We start from the raw sequence: 22,561 nt of genomic DNA, 5'->3' as shown, positions 1-22,561 counted from the left end.
ACTAGTAACAAATCCATCCAGTGTTTGCTATATTCTGGTGCTACGTTTATTTTTTCAGCTCTGTAGCCTTGGAACACTTTTTTGCTATTTATTAATACTAAAGAAGACACTTGGTATATGTTATTTATGTTATTTCACTGCTTTTGTTTTATTCAGCTTGTAAAGACATTGAAGGAAGAGTTTGGTTTTGTTAATGCATCTTTCTGAATCTTCATGATTGGTTGTGTTCTTCATAGTTCCTGTGTACCTTTCTGAATTCAAGAAAGCACCCTCACGTGAATACTTGGCAAAAATCAGTGACATTTGATTAAAGAAAAATAAATTGCAAAATCAAGTTGCTGCAAGTGACTAAGTGGGGAAGATTGCAAAATTGGTTTAATGCCTGAAACACATTGGAATTTTTGGATTGTTTAAATTGGAACAGTGAACTCCTGAGTAGTAGTAAGAGAAAAATAGATGGCACTAAGAAATATGTTATAAAATAGCATTTTTAAAAATAGTGTAGTCCAAAAGTAGAAAATGCAGTTCTTAATTGGCTTCAGTTTAGTGGAACTATTAGGCTGAGTACGGCAGTATCTGTTCCAAATAATGCTTCAAAAAATAGTGAACATACTTATGAAATCCAGTTATTTTGTGTCAGCCTACTCAGATTTACTTGTCTATTGCTTTGTGATATGGCTTCCAAAGTAAGGATTTTCTTTTCATGTATTTAAACGTGTTTCAGTTTGGAAGCTTGCCACTAATGCTTTTGTATTTCAAATATAAATGTCCAATATAGAAAGAGAATATATTTTCACTTTCTTTCTAGGAATTTTGTTCTTTCTCTGAGGATAGTCTTTCCCCTCTAATGACGCAGTGTGTGCTAGGTATGCACAGAAATTGACAACTGCAAAGTACAGTAATGTAGGTTCAGATTATTTCCACTAACAAAACATACGTTTGGTTTTTCTTGTCTTTATGGTCTTCTTGCCAACTATGTAACAGAATAAAAGTTTTGTTGTTGTCTTAAGTTTGGAGGTAGTCTGAATTTGACTTAACATCAGTGATTATTTATATATTTTGAAAAATAACTGCCTGGATTTAAGGTTATTCCTTTTTGTGCAGTGGAGTCTGTTTTTGTCTTTTTTTTTTTTTAATACAATCTACCAATTAATTTTGGCATATTGACTCAAGTTTATATGCCAGAATTGTTTTGCCTTTTATGGCTTTAAATGCAAGTAGAGGGGAGAAATATCAAGATGACTGTTCCTAGTGTGTTGGCATAAAAGGTAGTGAAAATACTGAAATTGCTGCTGTCAGTTTGCTTTTTCTTTCTTTTTATTTTTCCCCCCATGGGGTTTAAGAGAGGAGGAAGGAAATAAAAATTCGGATATAACTATGTTTTCATTTATCCATTCAGCTAATGGAGAAATTGATAATTAAAGGGTGAATTTGTTCAAGTTTCTTCTGACTTGACCAGAATCAATCTTTGCCCTCAAACTAAGTGATGCTCTTTCCTGACATGACTTTACTCCATCTGTTTTTGCATGGTGTGACGTGAGCTACTTGGTTTCTGGATGAAGAGGAGTCTTGTCCAGAGGAATGGACTGGAAAACACTAGCAGAGCTCCTCCTTCCTCCTCTCTATTATCTATTGAAAAACTCTTCTGTGCCCAAGCTGGGGAGGGCTGCTCTTGACCTCAATTAGGTAAAGCCTTCACCTGCAGCATCCAAGTGACTCTTACTAGCTGTTGCAGAATCAGTCTACCTCTATTCAGCTGTCTTGACAAATTTAGAAGGGCAAGAGGGTTGGAATAGTTCATTTTAATTGTCTAACCAATTTAGGGCTTTTACAATGACACCTTTCTGGGAAGGGAAATGCTATGACAGTATTTCTGGCGCTAGGCTAACTGCGCCCTTAGGCAATAAGGCTATGGATGGGGAATCTGACACAACTGCAAAAAGGCAGTAAATTGGACCTTTTATTTCCAAGGAGGAAATTGGTGTGTCAGATTTATATGGAAATTCTCTTCATGATTAAGTTTGTGGCCAAAGTAGCAGGTGTTCATGAAGGTGGCAAGTTGTAGTTCAGTTCCAACACTTGCCACAGTGCTGCTAGGCAAGTGCCATCAATCTGCTTGGAAATGGTGCTGAAGCTGAGAGACAGTTGTGCAGCTACTTGAAATGATGTTCAACTGCAACCACAGTATAGTCATGGGACAGCCCAAATACTGGCGGTAGTATTGGGAAAGTGATTGTTTTCCTTAAACTGAGTCCCTTGTTAAGCCATGTCTTCTGTTTTGGGTGTAGTAAAATACTGCTTTTTAATTGCTTTTGGTAAGAGTAGGGCAAGACTGCTTTCGTCAGACGAGTCTCTTATAGCTGCATTTCAATGACAGTGTATGGCCATTTCGAATATGCTATTCTTTCCCCTCGAAACATAGCGGAACACAAATGCTGTACTGTGTAATAGAAATTCCTCTGCTGTGCACATTGGGTAGATCTGGATTTGAAGTTAGCGTGTCAGTTCATTGCTTTGCTGTGATACAAACTTCTCTTGTTAGCCCCTCTCCTCATTTTACATATGTCAAACTAAAACCACTCCTGAAGTGGCAGCTTCAGGATTAAGTGGGCATTTTTGGGCTCAATTATGGCAATTAGTGTTCACTCATATTGCATGTTTAAACCCAACGGTTGACATGTCAGCATTTTGCTCCAGCTAGTAGGACTAGTTTTGGTCAGAGAAGTGAGTGTTTATATATTGGTTTATATAATAGAAAGCTTAATAAGCTAACAGAAAGTAGCATGTTGAGAGATGCTGTTCTTCGGGTTGACTTTTTTAACAAATAACAAAGTCGAGAACCAGGGAAGGAGGGAGAAAAGGAAGGAAAGCATATGTATGGATTTATATGAGGTTATTACAGTGTCATGCCATGCCTCAAATGAGCAATGTTTTGCCTTTTCTTCTCTCTGGCAATGCCATGGGGGCAGCATTGATGTGTGCTTCCGGTAGGAGTAAAGATTTGAGTGTGAGAAGACAGCAGTGTTGCTCTGGCTTTGAGTAACCTGGTCTGGTGTAAGGTGTCCCTGCCCATGGCAGGGGAGTTAGACTTAGATGATCTTTAAGGTCCCTTCCAACTCTAACCATTCTATAATTCTATAAAATCTATATTTCTATAAAATTTAAAGCCCAACACTGCAAACTCAGCAACAACAGAAAACTTGAGTCTGTAAAATACTTCTCTCCTACCTTATTTATATTGATGCTACGAGTGATACTGGTGCTACTGACGGTAAATCTCTCTAGTTATAAGAAGTGCTATAAACAATTCAGCATTTTAAATGTGCAGCATGGCAACGCTCCATAATGGAAGTGCACCAACCTATTTGCGATGTAGACAGTGGGAAGTGAGTGGCCAAAGATGAGAAGTAGACTTGGATCTTAACTTTGAGTAAATGCCTTAATAATGTTCTGTGCTTGACATTGCTCCATGAGAAGAAATGCAACTTTGTTGTAAACATGTTCATTTACAAAATGCTAGAGGAAGAAAATACCTCTTTCCTGGCAGTTGTTTTAAATTAATCTCTTTAACTAAGCTTATGGTGTCTGTCTTTCAGCGTTTCTTTAAATGTGATTTAACAATGAACTCTCCTTTGTGGATTATTTGACATACACTTCTATGTGCATTTTCAGCTTCTGTATGAGTGTATTCAATACTGGATGTACTACTCATCCTCCCTTACATACAACATAAACCTGTTAATCAGTTCAGTTCATGCCTTTAGTAATTAGATTACTCACAGAAGACCCTTAACAAACACACATTAAAAAGTACATAAGGGTGGTAGAGATGTATTCCAGATACATTTGGGTGGGGGGCGATTTTTTTTTTTTTTTTTTTTTTTTCCCCCTCTTTGACCTAGGACAATTATACACAAGAATGTGTACAGAAAGCCTTGAAGCTGAACACTGCATTGGAGTTAGTTAATATATTTCGTAGTTTCCTTCACCACCTGCCCCCACCCCAGTCCTCTTTCCTCTGTGTGTTAGCTTGATCTTCTGTAATTTTATCTCAGGATTGTACTTGGGGTCTTTTAGTAGATTGTAGTTGTCACTTGTTTAGTGGGCAAAAGCCCTGAGACCGTTCTTCTGATACTCCAAAGCAGCATGGGTAAAGGCTGTAGCCTCAGTGTTGATGATTAAATGAGTTAATTCTTCTTTCATGGTTGACTTGAAAATTGGAATGGTTGCATCTTGCTATTTCTTCAGCATCTTAGTTATTTTGACTTAATCTTCCTGTCTTCACTACTATTTTTGCACTTACCTAAATATGGAAAAAAAAAAATGTAATTTCTAAAGGCCCGGAGTCCGCTACTTAGAGCACTCTTGTTTGTATTTGCAGCTGACTTTGAGGAAGATGTGGGACAGCTGTTCCACCACAGAATCGCCTCAAATTTCAAGGCAGTATATCTGTGGTCTAAATCTACAGTTATCTTCAAGATAAATGCAGGATTGCGTGTTTCAGTTCTAGGTTTAAGATTTTTAAGCCTTTTCGCTCAAAATAGAGGAATATGAAGGTATAGTGTTTAAAATGTGCATTTTTTTTCTGGCTAGCAGCCCTCATTAACATCAGCTAGCTTACCCTAGCCTCCTTTTTATTTTACAGTTCTCCCTCTAGAGATGCATTAGTCATTGTTTCTGCACAGTAGTATTTTTTTCCCTGCAGCGGTAATTTGACTGCAAGATTTCATTTAGTCTCCATCTAACTATGTTCCAAACTTCTTCTGCCTCCAGCATGGCACAGGGTGTTAAAAATCTGTGATAACTCTGGCCGTGATTTTTCTGTATTTTTTTTCTGCCATCTTTGCACCAAAATACCAATAGCAAGCACAGTATTCCTTTGCTTGCTGCAAGCCTGTGTAAACGTTAAGTGTGTTTACATCCTGTCTTTTGGTGTAAAATCCACACTTCACTCGCAACCCCTATTGAAATACAATACGAAGGCGCTACTTATGTTTTCAAGTTGAGTTTTAGTCAGTGACATGAGTTTGATTTAGGCAATATTAAAGGTGTGTGCCAGTTGATTGCAGAAGCTGTTAAGGATTTTTAAGAGTCGTTTGGTGTTAAAACTCTTTACCCTTATAATGCTTGATGTGTTTTCTGTCTGTGTTTTCTGGTTGGGGAAGGACAAAGTGCTTTGAGGTAGTAATGTGCTGGGCCGCTGCGGAGGCTGTGGATGCACTGACACATGCTGTCTGAGATTACTTTCATGTGGAATAGCAATGTTCATAGGTGCAGTTTTGCTTCCATCGCCATGTTATATAAAAGCCTGCTCGCACAAATAAAGGACTTGAGCCTTAATGAAGGGAAAATGAAGTCCAGATAAAATGTTCTGGTGTAAATCATGCCAGAAAAGAAACTTCCTCCCATCTATCGGAATCTGACACAGATCTTTTCATTCATCCTTTTACTTGCCTTTAGGCATACCTCCCAGTGGTTGTTAGGCAACCCTAATAATGTTGCTGAACATGCAGGCTGGCTAATTGGATTGTCCCCTTCTTGGGCTTTTTGTTCAAACAGTCTTGGTCATCTTTAATAAGGCAAGCACATGCAAGTTGCTTTGTTGGCTGATGTGATAAACCAAGGGGCTTTTAAGAGTTCTGTGACACGTCAAGGACAAAATTTTGAAATCAAGGCAAGCTTTGACATCATACTTAATCAAGAGCGTAAGAATTTACCTCTGTCATTACAGAAGACTTGCTAAATTCTGCTTTAATTCAGCACATTTCCCAGTTGTATTCAAACCAGCCTGTTCTGATGAGAATTTTTGGTTGAAAGACTCTATCTAGTCACATGAATGGAGCTGAGCTGCACTACAAAAATTTAGTGCTCAAATAGGCTAAGAATTTCTTGTGCCCTCTAACCTGTGTTGCTAGGGTAGTCTTACTAGCAAGAGATGTATTCAGAAAAATAGCAGTGCTTTAGTACAGGGTGAGATGCCACCGAAGAAATGACATATAAGGTTGGCAAGGGTTTTGTTCTTTGTTACACTCATAGGAAAATATATTTAGCGTGTTGTTCAGGAGGACCTGTTTCTCTATGCCAGCTTAACATAAACGAACTCTTGAAAGTGGTGTTGAACTTGAATGTTTAGTAGTTTCCCTGGTTGTTCTGAGTACATAAACTAAAAATGCATGTGATTTGCATTTACATAACCAAACTTACCTTGTATTAATTATTGCAAGGCAACTTGATGTGGTTTATGGTCCACTTATTTGTCTCCTTTATTTTTAATTTTTCTTATCTCATTGTAGATTCACCAAGTTGAAGAGCCTTAACCTTTCCAATAATAATTTAGGAGACTTCCCACTGGCAGTGTGCAGTATCCCAACCCTGACTGAACTCAACGTGTCCTGCAATGCCCTCAGAAGTGTTCCAGCAGTTGTAGGCGAGATGCACAAGCAAGTACTTTCTTAAAACTTAATGTACACAGCCTGATGATAAAGGCCACAAGCAGTTTCATGACTGTACGTAATGTTGCTATGAGAAACAGTTTAAACTTCCTGGGTTTTGTCAGAGCAAACTGGCTTGTAGATCTGTATGGAAGCATTTGTGAGCTGCAGATGGAGGGCAAGGATACTTTGTGCCTCGAAGCTCTTCCAGTCCCCAGCATTTGACACAAGGGTCACCTTCACAGTGAAGAAAATCTTTAAACCTTCTTGCTTATGTTCTTCAGTCACCACACAAGTTGCAGTTCTGGAGATGTTTGAAGATACAATACAACTATCTTACACAGCCTACATTTCATAGTTGCCAAGGCTTTAATTATTTGGTCGATATCTTCTGTAGCAGATGTTAAGGCATTATTTCTTAACATTTTTCTTCTGCCCTTTTGTATATTTTATGTCATTGTAACTGCAGCAAATTTTTGTGTTTATAGGAAGGAAATTTGATTTAACAGGTCACTTACTTTCTTCACTCTCCCTTCCCCTTCCCTTTTAATAGCTTGCAGACGTTTTTGCTGGATGGCAACTTTCTCCAGTCCCTTCCTGATGAATTGGAGCATATGCATCAGCTCAGCTACGTGAGTCTGTCCTTCAATGAATTCACCAACATTCCAGGGGTGCTGGAGAAGCTGACTGCCATGGATAAGCTCTGTATGTCAGGAAACTGCATGGATACCCTGAACCTACAGGTGTTAAAAAGGATGCCTCATATTAAACACGTGGATCTAAGGTAGGTATTTGGAAATGGGAAAAATAAGCGGGTCTAAATTATTGGTGTTTGAAAGGGTTTCTTCTTGGCTGTCAGAGCAGCCACTGGATATGAATCTTTTGTGTTAGTCCATGGAACCGTGTTTCTGGCAGTATTATGTAACTCATAGCACTTACCATGACTTAGCACTCTTCTTTGAGGAAGAGGTAGCATTTAGGGGGATCAATAGATAGGAACATGAGTTGGGGGAGAAATTAATACTTGCAGCGCAAGATCAAAAAAAACAGAGCCTGGGACACTGGTGAACCCTGCAGTTCTTGTTGCTGCGCAGTGTTAATACAATAGAAATGATAGTCCCTGACCCAAAAAGCTTCTGTCTGAAATGTTACAAAGTGTGAGATGAAAAAAAGGGCAATGAAGGTGAAAGGACAAAAATAAATATTTTAATATTTCTTGGTATGTTAAAAAGTCTAGTCCACCATGAGTAACATTATTTTATTGATGCCCTCAGCAGAGTCTAACTAGATCTTTGCTACAAATGGCTCTGGTATGAGCTGGTTCTTTATTCTTGTGGTCTTTGGGGAAGACAGCTTCTGCAATCAGCTGGGCCAGGCTCAGTTCAGAGCGTGGACCGTGAGGTCCAAATAATGATGAATTTTGGAACCATTTAGTTAAGCTATTCAACTAAAACTTAGTGTACCGTACTGCTGTGTAGCTGTGAGACTTTCCAATCAAGGAAGAGCCAGCATAAGTTAAGAAAACAGCTAAAATAGATGGATGAATTCTGAAGCATTTATGGTGGGGTTAAAATATGTCTGTGTGTTTGCATGCATGTTAAAAGCAAATAGATAGATAAATTTGCCTCAGAATAGGGATGCTGTGGCTGAGCTGACCATGAAGTCCAGTGGTACAGTTCCAGGCCTGTCATTGTCTGCTTCATCCCTTCTGCAGCAAGCAGTGAACAGTGGTTCTTTGTAACACTACCTGGAATAGTAAATGTCGAACATGTTTGAACACTGTACTTGCTGCACAGTGAAGTGCTTTGCTTCAGTGAAATCAGAACGAAGCACTGCTTGTAAACTGAAAACAGAAAAAGCAGGCTGTGGTGTTGGAGAACACGTACTACCCATTTTCTTTTAACTGGGAAATGTAGCTACTCCAAAAGCACAACTGTTACACAGAGAGCAACTCTTTGAAAGCAAGAGAAACAACAGACCTGTAGGTGTTTCCCCTTATCCTTGCTAGGGAGGCTAAATGGGCCAGCAGAAGTTACCATACTGTTTTTATTGTTGTGTTCAGAGCTGGGAATTGGAAACCAAACTCTTTGGAGTGCTCTGCAGTCTCAAACATTGCTGGGTTATAGATAATCTCATTCAGTTGTAACTTCTGGGGAAGTTGCCGAGTATTAGCAGCGTCAATGCACTACAGTGAAGATGTGATAAAACCAGTTCTCTTTATCTGACAGACCCACTTGTCTTGGCTTTTTGCTTTGTTTTCTTTCAACACCCATTTTCAGGTCTCTGAATTTGCTTGCTGTGGAGCATGGTGATGCGAGAGGCGAATATATGTGAATTCATAAATCTCAATTTGGCCTTTCAATAAGGCAAGAGTCTCCTATATCTGCAGCTTACTCGTATCTTTCAGGCTTTTCCAGCAGATGATTATTATGATAGACCAGCAGGAACTGTAGAGGTTTTGTTCTTTTCCAAACTATCAGGCACAAACAACAGCCAGATCATCTTTTATTTTTATAGATGCAATAACGGTAATACTTGCCTTCTTGCAGAGCTTTTTATCAGTAGTTTTCAAAGTAGTTTGGAAGGAGCTTGGCATCATCATTTCTTTGTCACGATGTATAAAACAACAGAGCAGATCCATCCTGCTTTTAAAATACCATAACAAAGGAGAAATATTTAAAACCAACCTTGATCAAAACCTGGAGGCATGCTAGTTTAATCCAGTGCAACTGATTGTAGAGTTAGCATTGGTTTGTCAGCAGGAGCCTGCCATGTAACTACCTTTAATCTCCTTTTTTGTCTGCAAGATTGAATTCAATTAGGAGATTGGAAGCCGATGAAATAGATTTTCTGCATCATGTGACCCAACTGGATCTCAGAGACAACAAACTCGGGGAGCTGGATGCAACAGTTTTTAACAATGTTGAAGTGTTACACTGTGAACGAAATCAACTGGTAACCCTCAAAATCAGTGGATATTTTCTCAAAGCGCTGTATGCTTCCTCGAATGGTAAGTGTGTTTTCAAGGCAGCTGTGGTGTGGTCATCTGACTTCTGGTTTCGTACCTGATTCTCTGTGGGATGCTTGTGGAGTGTAGTGCACGTAATTGGGAGGAATCAGGAGGGTCTTGGCATGACCCTTGGATAAAAGGGTTTCATATGGGCTGTATCATGCTACTGGCAGTTCTGACCTTCAGAAGCGACTTTCAAATAACACTGGGCTACTGATTTGGAGGTCAAAACTGTGAAAATCTTAGAATTGGGGTTGAAATTCCTCTCTATGTCAGCAGGGGAGGGGTCTTGAAGTTGTCGGTTCTTTGGGTTTGTATTAATGTCTTGCTTTACCTAAGGCAAATAAGGAATTTATTGCTTCTCCCCAGAGTTGAGAAAGTTTGAACAAGTGGCCATTTGCGAGACAAACTAAAACAATATATGTTTTTGCTACTTTCTCTAGCTGCCTACTCTGGCCAGAAAGCTACGAAATCTATAATGAGTAACTTCATTTGTATTTGATGATAAAAATAATGCAGCCTTTTCCAGTTGAATAACTCCTGTGTTCCATGAATAGGATTTGTTTGATCTGTCTCTGGAAGCTGCTATTACTTAAAATATTCAGTTTTCACCACCATTTTTATTGTTTGGAGTAGTTTGGTATGGAATAAACAAAATGCAAGCTCAGAGAGCTGTGAATTTGATGAATAGTCTGAACTGCCTTTAAAAGGCTGTCATCTTAATGATATCCAAGCTTGTGCCTTCATTAAGTATTCATGCCAGGATCTTTGTAGCTGAGAAAAGTTAACATAATCTGAGCATGTGCTGTGCAATGTGAGCTGAGAACCCAAGTCAACCCATATCTTGCAATCAACTCTCTGTTTGGTCTTGCTGTTCCTTCTGGTTATCCTCTCTTTGCATCCTCAGCCACCTTGTTTTAGTCTCGTCTTCCAAAGGAACAGTGGTGCTTGTTATACTTTCACTTCAGTGGATTTTCTGTAGGCTTAAATAGATGTCTGCTGGTTTTGTTTCAACCTTAATGCTAAGCATTAGCTACCTAAAAACCTTAGGATATGAAATATTATTGAAGCAATCAAAATACAACGTTACAGTGTCTCAACTACTGCTAGTGAAAGGTCTGTAAGGCTGCCTGGCAACCAGGAACTCCACAGGGATGCAAAGGCTCGTGTATTGTGTTGAAAAATACTCTGGATCTTGCTATGACCTGGAGGACTCTAAAGTATTCTGTAGCTTGCTGTTCCAGACTGGAGAGTCTCCCTTCCCGTGCCTGTACCATTAGTGACCCGTGAAAAAAAGTACAGCAGATCTGTGACTGACTATTCTGGACAGAGCGTGGCGGAGGTGAAGTTACAGCTCTGAGACAAAAATGGAAAAATGAGAATTTTTCATGAAATTTTTACAATCCTCCAGTTTCTCCTCTCTGATCAGTTATGCAGTGTCTGTCATAGCAAGTACAATGTAATACAGGAAATATACTCAGACATAATAAAGCAACAAAACTCAGTTCACAAAGGTCCAGATCCTCAGAATTTTTTTAGGTTACTGACTTGTTATGAAATCTGTGGGTGATAGCTGCTTAAAGTAACTCTTACGGAACAGCCATTTAGGTGCAAATCTTTATCTTGACTTTTGTTTTTATATATTTTTCCCCCTAGAACTTGTTCACCTTGATGTGTATCCAGTTCCTAATTGCCTGGCTTATATGGATATTTCTAGGTAAGAATATGTGGGTTTTTTTTTTTGCGCCTATAAGATACATACCAATGAGGCTTATGGAAAAAGGGTGTTCACTGGTATTTTACTGGGAGGGAGTGGGGACAGGAATTGGACCTTGAGATATGAGAAGACTGATTTTCAGAGTTAGAGGATTGGCTTTTTTCTACTGGCCGGTTCTTCCCAGTTTCCCTTTTATAGATTTACTTTTTAAATTTTTTTATTACTAAAAGCAAAATAAGCCTTTATAGTTAAAGGAAAAGAGTTTCCCTGACTTAAAGATTTCCTATCTTATAGAGATATAACACAGTTCTGTACATGTCTCATATTGGTGAAGTTCCTTTCTGGATATGTCTGTGTCACAAGCCCAGTGTAGGTGACGGTTTGATAGTTTACTCGTCAGTTCAGCAGTTCCTGAAGATCATTGTTGTTCTCCACAGCCCTGGCTGCTACAAGGATGACTGCAGTTGCCATTTGAATGCATCTGTAAATCTCACCTTAATGAGGGAGGTGGGATAAGGAAAGAAATTGAAAAAGGAGTGTTTTAGTTCGGTTTACAGTTTAAGAACTGAATCAGGAAAACACTTTATACGTGTGCTTAATGTTTGTCTTATTTAGGGAATTACTCATCTGCATGTTGAAGTGATAATCTCATTCATTAAAAAGCCTGCTTGAAGCACTTTCAAGCTGTTGAGGGTGATTTTAACTATTAGTGGGTTGACCTGGCTGAGTGGCCATCAACTTCAAAGTTTCATCAACCATGAGTTATTTGTGTTGGGCACCTAAATGTAACACACAGGTGTGACTAAATAAGTGTGATTTATTGAAAAGCATTCTTTGTAAAGCTGTGTTCTCCATTTAGCTGTAAATGACATTGGTGCAGAATGCATGATTTTGATCACAAAACCCTTTTTGTGCCTCAGTTCAGTGATGGCATTGTAACTAAATGGGTAGGGTGTCTTTAGCTTCTTGGCTCACTTGGAACTTGGGACATCCGCTGAGACTGAAAAGGAAGCTATCTGAGGATAAAGAGGGGTTGGGTTGCTATCGCATATTTTGGTTAAAGGCTATTGCGCTTGCACAGGATACAAGTACGTGAATGAGCATAAATCGAAAATCTCCTCCATGCATTTTGTGCTGCTGATTTTTGTTTTTAAGGCAGGATACATGGGTGCCCCACTGTGCCTTAGCTGCATGTTTTCAGTGCAACATTTGGAAAAATATACATCTAAGACTTAATTTTTATAAGGGTCAATTTCTGTGAAGACAAATGCAAGAAAAAAAACACAACTTCAAAGATAGGAGAAAAGAAAAGATTTTGCTCTAGTCAGAGAGATAGCTGAAAAGTGGTAGAGTGGGTTTCAGGATTGAATTTATGGGAGGTCAAAGAGGTATGTTTCAACTGTATAGGGTGTGAATATCTTCTGAGGAGTATCTCACAAATTTTCTTCTCCATGGAGAGACTTCTTCATCCTCGATCCTCTGATACTCATAATACTTCTTCCTAGATAATTGAGAAGCAGCTTTTTCCATTTTCTTAGTGGTTACACATCTTGGGAGATAATATGGCTGCTAGCTTTCTTGCCCCACCACTCAGGACCTTACTCCAATGGTAGTGCCCTTAGAGAGGAAGAGGTGATACAATCTCATAGGAAACATACTATGCAGCAAATTTATTTCCTGCAGGTTTCTATATCTCTCTTGAGGCTGTATTCTTAATAGCCTTTACGTCTCAATTATCGTTTAGTTATACCTCTTTGTGTTCTTTATTCATAGAAATCACCTGGAAAACCTGCCTGAGTGGGTATGTGACAGCAGGAAACTGGAAGTGTTGGATGTAGGCCACAATCAGATACGTGAGCTGCCTGCCCGGTGAGTCTTGCAGACCAGTTGCACAATGTGGAACAGGATAAGCAATTCAGAAATAATTGCTGATTCAGTGTTTAGCTTGTTCCAGTGACTGTCGGGCCCGTTTTATCTTTTGTTTGATTTTATTTTTACCTTGTGGGGTGTCGTCATGCCTCAAGCTTCCACCCAGCCTTTCTTCTTTTACTTTCATGCAGAGAAAGCAGTGCCTTTGAACTCCAGGTGGAAGTTTTGAAGCTGTTCATGTGGCTGTTCAGGCAGGAAAGCCCTTCATTTTTAATAATGAATATTAAACATTTACAGTCATAACTTTGCATGACAGTTTAGAGATCCAGAACTTGTAATTTAGTTTCAATGGTGCCCAGAGACACCAGTTCACAGCCCCCTTTGAGTGAAAAAGGATTGAGAGGAGAAGGTAAAGCCTCTTCAATCAAGCAAACTCCTGCAAGTAGAGCAATCACCTTCACTACAAAGATGATCTCTTTTTTTCCAGAAGTCTAAACTTAAAATTGATAAATACAAATGGTAGGAAAGCAAATGAACAGGAAGGAGAATAGGAGTTGAGTTTATATAATGAATGGCTCTTATTTGTTTTTTTTTCTAGAGAGATCTGTTCCAGGTCAGGTGCTGATATTGAGAATTTTTAAGTCCCTGACTTCACTGGAAGAGAGCTGTCATTCTTGGCTGCTCTGTACGCTTCAAAAGAAGTCTTGTGAAAGAGGGAGAACATACTAGGCGCAATGGGTGAAATTGCATGGGAATGTGCATAGCCATTGAAGATTGTAGACAGCTAGTATATGATGAGATATTAAATATTTTCCTTATGGAGCTGTACAGCACAGAAGAGCATCAGAAACCAAAAAGAATAGTTTTGCCTGGGTCAGATGAATGTGCCATATGGTGTAAACTGGCAGTTTTAGTGTCAGAAATGGGAAGAGAATATATTTCAGAAACGTGGGCAGACAAGGATGTGAGGAGATTTACCAAGCAAACTAATGGGCTAACATGCAGCCTATTAATCCCTCTGTTTTTTCACACAAAGTGAAACTGCACCTACTCAGAAGGCGGGGGGAGCAAAAGTTCATTTGCCTTTCATCTGCACTTCATAACAGCAAGGACTATCAAGGCATACCAGATATCTTTGGGAGATTAATGATTAGCTGAAATTAGGTACAGTCAACATCCCACTTGTCTCTCCTGCCATCTTATCATTAACCTCAGGAAACAGCTTATCTTTGAAAGCTCTTCTTTGTAGTTTGTGTCTACATAGTTTAGCTCCTAATAAGTCAGCTCAATTTTAAGGTCCAGTTCAAAACACAGGCTTTGAACGTCTGTTAAACTTTAGGGAAATTTGGGTCTGGATTCAAATGCAAATGGCTCATGCATATAGACCTACTATTAAGTATCAGGTAAATATTAGTGCCCAGTAAGTGTGTTCATGTGTGCTGCTGTGTGCTTTTCCTTCTACATAGAGTAGTGCTCTGAAAACCTGTGAAGTCAGTGAGCAGGACTCTCCTAGGTGGGTGCTTGCAACTCTAACCACAAATGTTCGAGCCCTGACTGACCAGCAGTTTCCTGGAAGGCTGAAGGTTTCACCTAATCTAAACAAACTGCAGTTGATGCTATGTATGTTTACCTCTTGAAACAGAAAAACAATCCTGGAAGACAAAGAGTTGAAGCATTTGAGATAGGCTGTGTACTGATGTTTCTCAGTTAAAGAAAATGGGACCAATGTACACTGGGTTGTAATGCAGCCATTTCTGTTTTAAAAGTACTGAAAAGTAACAAAAAGGGTACTTAGTCTTAGCTAGGCAGGATAAATTCATTGTCATAAAACTGACGTTGCCAGAGATTCCCCAAAGAAAATGGAAATGCTTCAATTAAGAGTTGCCAAAATGACCTTGCTTCCACCAGTGAACAGATGTCTGTGTGTACTTTTATTCCTTTTAGCCCGTTTTGTAAAAGATGCTTGCAGTCAACATTGTGTTCTCTCAAACAGTTGTATACCAAAGGAATTGGTTGAATGCTTTCACCAAACCATGTTTTTTCAGAAGATGCTGATGCAGAGCAACATGCTTGTCATTCAAACTTTCTGATCCCATCAAAACTTCCAGTGGGAATTGGGCAAGTGGGAAAGTTGCCCATAGCAATGAGCAGTCCCAGCATCCTGGTTCCCCACCAAGCTTGATAACTAGGTGTCCCAGGCTCATCAGGAGCTTGCTTAGTTAAATGCTGGCGGTTCAGTCTCTCTTCAGGCAGCCCAGTTCTGTTGGTGCTTCTGTAACTTGGAAAATAAGAGAAAACAAACAAAAAAATACCCCAAAGACTTACTCGGTTCTTCTGAACTATATATAAAATATATTTTCATGGAAAAGGTAATTGCTAAAGCTTTTGCCATGACTTGAACGTTTTTTATTGTAAAATGGCACTGTCCTCACCCATCAAAAAAAAAAAAACCAACCCAACATGGTAGATTTTTTTGGAATCATCGTCAACCAATTCTGCTTTTCCCTGTAATGTTTGGTGTTGGTGATACTGTCCAGTCTTGATTAGGAAATGAAACAGAAATTTTCAACTAAAAGTGGAGTGAAACAAAAATGGTTAAATGATGAAAACATAATAGATATGCTTATCACTGTTACAGTAAATCTTTTCACCCTGTGTTGAGCCTTTTGGAATTGGTATGTCTGGCTGTTGACTTGTATCCATGGTCATAATGCAGACAATCCAGCCAACTGAGATAACTGTTAACACTGGCACACAGATACAGAGTATGACTCTATCTGTCAAGGGGAAAATACTCAGCATACTTCATTGATTATTTTGGCACAATAAACCGATGACCTGATGTATTGTAGAGAAGGGGCAGGGAGGCTCTTTATGTGTATTTGGGTCATTGTAACAGAGGGAAGAAGATTTTTGCTTTAATGCTGAGTAATTTGAGATTCTTCGATTGAAACAGGTCAGCATGATGCACAGGCTTGCCAGATTAAACAGTGCGGTAGCAGGAATGTAAGACAGGTGGCATATGAAGAATAATCTTTTCTTAAGTTGCTGAAAACGATTCCCATTCAAAATTGAGTTGCTCTGTTTTTGAGGTCTTTAGGTGCCGATTTTAAACTCCTTGTTAAGTTGTTTATACTGCAAATTTTAACTTTACTATTTGATCAAAACAGCTGTTTGTTCTTGTCTCTTTACATTGCCCTCTTCTCCCCCTCCCCTTCTCCCCCAGCCCCCCAAAAAATGGAGCAGGGGGATGGGACTCCAGGTCATCTATCGCTTGTAAAAGCTCAAGAAAGTAAAGCCGATTAGATAAATTTCATTCGCTGTACAACTGGAAAGGAGGCTTTATGCTAGTCTGGTATTAACAGAAAAGGAAAATGGGGGGGTGGGGAATTGCATTGGATTATGAGTCAGCATATGATGAATAGAGCACTATGAAGCTTGTGAGGTGACTGGTGATTTCACCCACACTTCTGAAGTTCTTCCATTAGCTAGGGGGATCCCACATGTGCAGTTTTCTGCAGCCATTGTTAGCAATTACCTCCTTCACTGTCGTGCTTCTATATTCATGTTTTATACAGTGCAATAAGATAACCCTTTCTCACTACTTTTGTTCCTGAATCATCCTTAAACCTTATTCCCTGTCTCTGAGCAACCTTGTCAAGAAGTTGGTGGAGAGTGGGAAGACATTCTTGGATCTGTGCGTAATTAATACCATGTCTGCCGATCAGTTGGCTGAATCACTTTCTTTGTAATGAACGTAATAGTGCACCTAAATTCTCAAATCAACTCTTCGGTTTAGGTTTTTCTCATTTTTTTTTGTGTTTTTTCTTTCTCTAAGGTTGTTTTACAATAGTAGCTTGCGTAAGCTGCTGGCAGGACATAACATGTTAGGAAGGCTACCAGATCGGCTTGAGCGAACACAAGTGGAGGTCCTGGACGTGCAACACAACCAGCTCCTTGAACTGCCATCTAACCTGCTTTTGAAAGCAGACAGGTAAATATAAAGAAATTCAATCTCAACTTGTGTGTGAGGAACCTTGCTTTGTGTGTTACTTCCTAACTGAAAGGGTAATCTGAGGTTCCCCTAATTTGAAAGTTCCCAAGCCTCGTGTGCTAAGAACAGATGTCTGCCCAACTCACCAAAACACATTCTTTTTATTCTGGTTTTGTTGCCTTATATGGTTGCTTCTTTTTCCCCACCAAGCTCCTGCTGAACACCTACTTCTTGAAATGTAGCTGTAAAGCGAAGCACATGCTATTTTCTACTACATACTCTGAGATGGGTTAGTGGCAGTTTCTTTAAATACATATTTCTTAGGCTTGTTTGATGGAGTGTGAAAGCTTTTTTTTTCCCCTTCAGTCAGAGGCTAGAACTTATTTATACCTGCCAAACAAAACAAAATCTGTGCATAAGGCTGTCAGAATAACTCAGTTATTCCCCTCTCCTTGCTTTGTGGATTTTTTTTTGTTTTTCAAAGGTTTTTCACTAATTTAGCTGGTGTCACCACTTGATCTGATTCCTGGATTCTTATTTTTATGCTGCTGTTTCGTTAGTCTCACAGTCTTCATAATCTTTCTCCCTGAGTATGAACATACCCTGTAAAGTGGCTGTGATTGAAATATAGGAGGTTGGTAGTATAGTCTGGGAATGGTAGATGGGCTGCCCCGCTTGGTGTCAGCGTTCCTTGCACCTCTGTGCTTTCACTTATAGTCATGGGATTTCTGAGTGCTCAACCCATGCATAATTTAACAGACAGTGAGATTGTGTGCTGTGGGGTTTTATTTCTGATCCTAGCTGTGACAAAAGGAACGCATAGCTCCTGGGTTTCTTGAGAGGTGGAGAAGCAAAAGTAGTGGTGATCTCACTGTCACAGCTCGTCACCCAATTAAGAGAATTGCGAAATGCCTGCTTTTATGCTGCAGTTCATTCTGTCATGAACTTCTGGTTAGATTTCCTGGGATTCACAGCGTTGGGAGTAGGAGAATTAGATTGGTGGTTGAGATGGTTTCTAAACAAACTCTTAACTTGGTTTACTCTTGAATGGCAATGTTCTTAGGAATTTATCATTTAGGTTAAAAGTTATCTTTCAAAAGGTGAACTTTAGTAGGACTGAGTTTTGGTTCTGGAAACCAATATGACATTTAAGCCTCTGTTTACTTTAAAGAACGTTTAAATTTTGATTTTTTTTTTTTTTTTTAACAACACTGTTGCATACCTGTTCACATTCAAGCCCGTATATGGTACCACCTTTGGAATAAACTGATTATCTGCAAAGTTATTCTCATGTTAATTCACGGTTTCAGTTGAAATTTTATGTAAAATGCAGTCAAAGCATTGAAACTTAACAATGTCACTACTGTAATAATTGTGATTATCTGGCACATTTATGTTTAAAAGTGGTGAAGTTCATAGCCTATTCATGTGGCAAGGATGTTTCACATCAGCAGCTATAATTGTCTTGTGGATGACTTTTCAAACTATTGTACATTAGAGATTGTATGAACTTTAGAAGTGAAACCTTGTAAAAAGCTTTTTTTTTTTTACAGGTAGCTGCAAAAATAGGTCAGAAAAAAATGCTATTTACAGGTCTCAAGTTTAAATTCCTATCTCTTAACTTGGAAAGGAAAGAAACCTTTAAGTAGGTTTCAGAAAGCTACTGGCATCTTTGAAAGCAAAGTGAGAAATAATATTGTAAAATTTCTATGTAAAACAGGTTGTAGGTCTAGGATGTAGATTAATGCAATTTTGGCAGTGAGAGAACTTGAATTTTTTATACTGCAACTCGTCTTTTTAAATTGAGCTACAAAACTGTAACAGTTGGGGGTTTTGGTTTTTTTTTTTGTTTGTTTGTTTTGTTTTGTTTTTTTTGTGATGCCAAAATGAGCAAGTACAGGCTAAAACCAGGATTGGGGGTAGATATCCAGAAGTTTGTGAAAAGTGTGCCAAGAAGAGGGAGAATTAGAAAGTATATTGAAGAACAGTATTAAATGGCTCATTTAGGCTTGGGGATTTTTTCCTCTCTGCAGCTTTGATGTTCTGCAGCTTCTGAGCAGTACAGAGCATGTGTTTTCAGAGTCTTCTGTGGGTATTAACAAAGTCACATAATGTTGCAGGAGATGAACAGAGCTTAGCCATTCTGGCATCTCATCACTGAAGCAGCTTCACTTGCCTGTGGTGATAATTGAAAGAGTTGGTGGGGGTTTACCCCTTGTTCCCTAGCCCTTTACTGCTTTAGATGACTTAGCTTGCAAAGAGCTTGTCCATGCTGGTGCTCCTACGACTGCTGCAAAAGTGATAACTCTGAAGTCCAGATCAGTGCACAGTGTCCGAGTTTTAAGGTGGGAATTTCCTACAGGAAACATCTTTCTTTTTATTTTGTTTTCAAATGTTTGCATCTGTCAGCAGCTAAATGTCAACAGAAATGGGTCTGGGCCAGGGGAAGGTGTTCAGGGGTTTGTTTTGTTTTGTTTTAAAAAGGTAAAACGCTTCTCTTCTCCAAGCATTCCCTGGGAAGCACAGTCTGGACTGAAAGATGTGCCAAGAGAACTGGGTTTCCTGAGTGCTCTGCCATGGTCTCTACCCAGCACATAATGTTGGACAAATCACTTTACCTTACAGAACCTTTATCTCTCCGTAAAATGGCTTAGCTTTTGCAGCCTTGAAAAGATTAGCTTATTTTTTTGGAAAGGTACTTGGGTCTGTGCAACTGACAGATGATATCTTGTCTGGATATGAAGCCTCATGCTGTGAATTATAAATGCTTTCTCCTTCTCAATCCTGAATATTTGCCGAAGTGGGTGTGAAGTGCCTTGGGCAAACTTCAGCACAAACACTGGTGGGCTTTGACATCTAGAACATCTGAGGAAGGGAGGGAAATCAGTGCATTGGTGCACAAAGAGAGAATATCACTTCCACAAAAAAAAAAGAAAAAAATACTGAAAAACCTCTGTTCTCTTCATAAAGGAATCAACGAACATCGCTTTTCTGCCTTAATCCTTCAAAAACCAATGAAAAGGTGTCATTCTCTGCTGAAGAGTGTCATTCAGGGATATCTTGTTGGTCTGCTTTTTAATTAGTTTTCTATTTTAAACTGTTACACGAGGAGAAATTGAGGAGTAGCCTATGAAACATTTCTCTGACCAAGGCAGACTTGGTTCTGTTTATTGCACCGAAAGTATGCACATCTTGATCATGTTAGCAAGGATTTCTCTTGTAGGGTGGGGATTTTCTTGGCAAGATGAGCGCCACAGAGGCAGCCAGATAATCTCTTCATTTCTCATTACCAGATGCTGCAAAAAACAGAGAATTCATGCAAGTGCTACAGCTGATGGGGAAAACTCACAATCTGAGTCCTGAACATTTTCTTTTGTGCACCCGCATTCCTGCAGCCTTTCATTTCCATCCACTGCTTCATCTGTTGTGATGCCTTTCCCGCTCTGCCCGATTCTCGTACAGACCTTTTACTGCCTTCCTTGACCAGCTTGCAGCAAACCACTGTCTAATGTGGCATGAAAACTTTTGTACAAAATGCTCTTCAGATAAGACGAGCAAGCATTCAAGAGCTTTAGCTGGGTGTGGTAGAAAAGCGGCAGGCAGTGGTCACAGGAGTTTAAAAGTGGAGACACAGTGGTCAAGGGCGAGGGTTTGCCTCTTGCCTAAGCTTCCTTTCCAGTTAGTATGAATGCCTTCAGTATAAACCCTTAAAACAGCCGTGGGACTGTTTAAAGCAGTTGTGTGGTGAAGATGTGTAGTTGCGATGTGTGCAGCTTAAACCTTGGGCTTTGTTCTGTAGTGCCTGGTAGTGGCGAGCTGTGGTGGCTATGCCAGTGTCAGTTATTCAGAGCCCATCTAGGCTCTTGTCTGCATGATTCTTGTTTTCAGCTTTGTTCAGCTGTTTTATCTGTTTTGATTTTCCGTTTGATTGTTTGTTTTGATTTTATTTAGTTTGATTTAGGTCTGGGAGGTTTGGGGTTGGATTTTTTCCTTTTTTTCCTGGGGTTCTGGCAGGCGACCCAGTTAAACTTGCTCTTGTTTGATACTTGCCATTTCCACCCTCTGTGGCTGTTGCTTTTTGATGCAAGTATTCAGTCCTATCCTGGATGAAGAAGTGAGGGAGGAAACAAAGTCAAACGAATGCAAACAGCTATTTGAGTGTTTGAAACTTTTGTTGCAGAAATACTTAGCTGCATTTGTTTCTTTGCTGGTAGGTTAGGGGTTGCAAGAAGATACATTAGAAACTGGGGAAATCCCAGTTAATGAAAGAGCTAAAGATAGTTTAGAAAGTAAGAGCTGAGGAGACAGCAGCAGTTAAGTGGTTTTTTTGGCAGTCCATCAACAGGAAGGGGATTCACTCGAATGTTTCCGTCCTCTCATGTGTTTTATTTTTTTTTTTGTAAGGAGAAGAAATACCCTCTTTTGCAAGGGCTGGCAAAACTGCCTTGATTTCTCCCCCCCTCTTTCTTTTCCCCCCCAGACGTGCTTATCTTGGAGGATTCTTCCTCACGCGCCTGCTACCACAATCATAAATTATTTTAGGATTAGGCGATCAGAAATTGAGGGCATGTCTCTGCAGAAGGGACTGAAGAAAAAATTTTGTATTTTGATTGCTCTGTGCTGATGGAGATCTTGGAGCACAGGCCAAACTGGAGATCTTGATTTCTCTGCATATCCTAAGCTAAGCACACTGATTTTGATTTGCTGCTGCGTCGCCATTGGATGCAGTTGTCTGCATTGCTCCTTTTAACGTTGAACATTCCTAAGCTTTTTGGAGGACACATATTTTTCAGTGGTGGCTGTGTCTTACCAGCAAGCCAAGTTTGCCAAGCTAACTCAGGAAACGCTGAGGAATTAGGAGATGCTGTATTCTCACAATTGTCTATATTCAGCTTTTATGTGTGCTAGAGGTAGGCATTGCTGTTAAAAAATTTTGAACCTTTTGCAGTTTTCAGTAGAAGATTTTCTTCCTCTGCTTTTGGAAGTTCAAACTGAGATCGGAATCCTCTGGGCTTAAATAGGAAATGCATGTGACTGCATATTAGGTCTGTTTTGTTGAATTAAATCTCTGTCCTTGATTCTAGCTTATTCTTTGGGACAGTCTTTTTTTCTGTTTTGTCTCTCGGAGAAGTTATATCCAGCTAGGGATTGTACTTTATTACCCTGTAAAACCAAAGGTGACTTATTCCGGACAGAGATCAATGTTTATATTATTGCCCCAGAGGAGAATTTGCATCTTGTCAAAGCTGAAGAATTCTGGCATCTCCCTGCCAGTGCCTTCGTTTCTTTCTTAATCTCCAACTTGCTAATTCATGCTCTCCTCACTATGTTATACTCTGGTATGTGCGCAGGCTGCTGAATTCAGGTTTTTGTAGTGATGCTGTACTTATTTCATGAGCTTGTGGTATAGTGTGTGGGTGGAATTGGAAAGGGAAACAATTAATTTTGGACTGAGCTTTAATACTTGACATTCTGCTTCCATCTGATAAGCAATATGAGTGGGATATCTTCAAGGAACATGAATCAGTTTAAGTCCATGC

The 22,561-nt window shown here is 39.5% G+C and overlaps 1 protein-coding gene across 1 annotated transcript in view; it reads left to right on the top strand.

Moving 5' to 3' along the window:
* The window catches only part of PHLPP1 (PH domain and leucine rich repeat protein phosphatase 1), a 141,448-nt gene that overhangs the window by 98,065 nt on the left and 20,822 nt on the right, over positions 1-22,561 (top strand). The window contains exons 5-10 of the mRNA XM_082479084.1: positions 6,294-6,444; positions 6,992-7,215; positions 9,239-9,441; positions 11,098-11,158; positions 12,932-13,027; positions 16,866-17,021. Coding sequence (XP_082335210.1) covers positions 6,294-6,444; positions 6,992-7,215; positions 9,239-9,441; positions 11,098-11,158; positions 12,932-13,027; positions 16,866-17,021 — 891 coding nt within the window. The remainder of the gene's footprint in view (positions 1-6,293; positions 6,445-6,991; positions 7,216-9,238; positions 9,442-11,097; positions 11,159-12,931; positions 13,028-16,865; positions 17,022-22,561) is intronic.

This window comes from Vanellus vanellus, assembly GCF_965231255.1.
Source record: "Vanellus vanellus genome assembly, chromosome: 2".
NCBI lineage: Eukaryota > Metazoa > Chordata > Aves > Charadriiformes > Charadriidae > Vanellus > Vanellus vanellus.
Note: the sequence above shows the minus strand (reverse complement) of the source record. Positions and strands in the feature narration are given on the sequence as shown.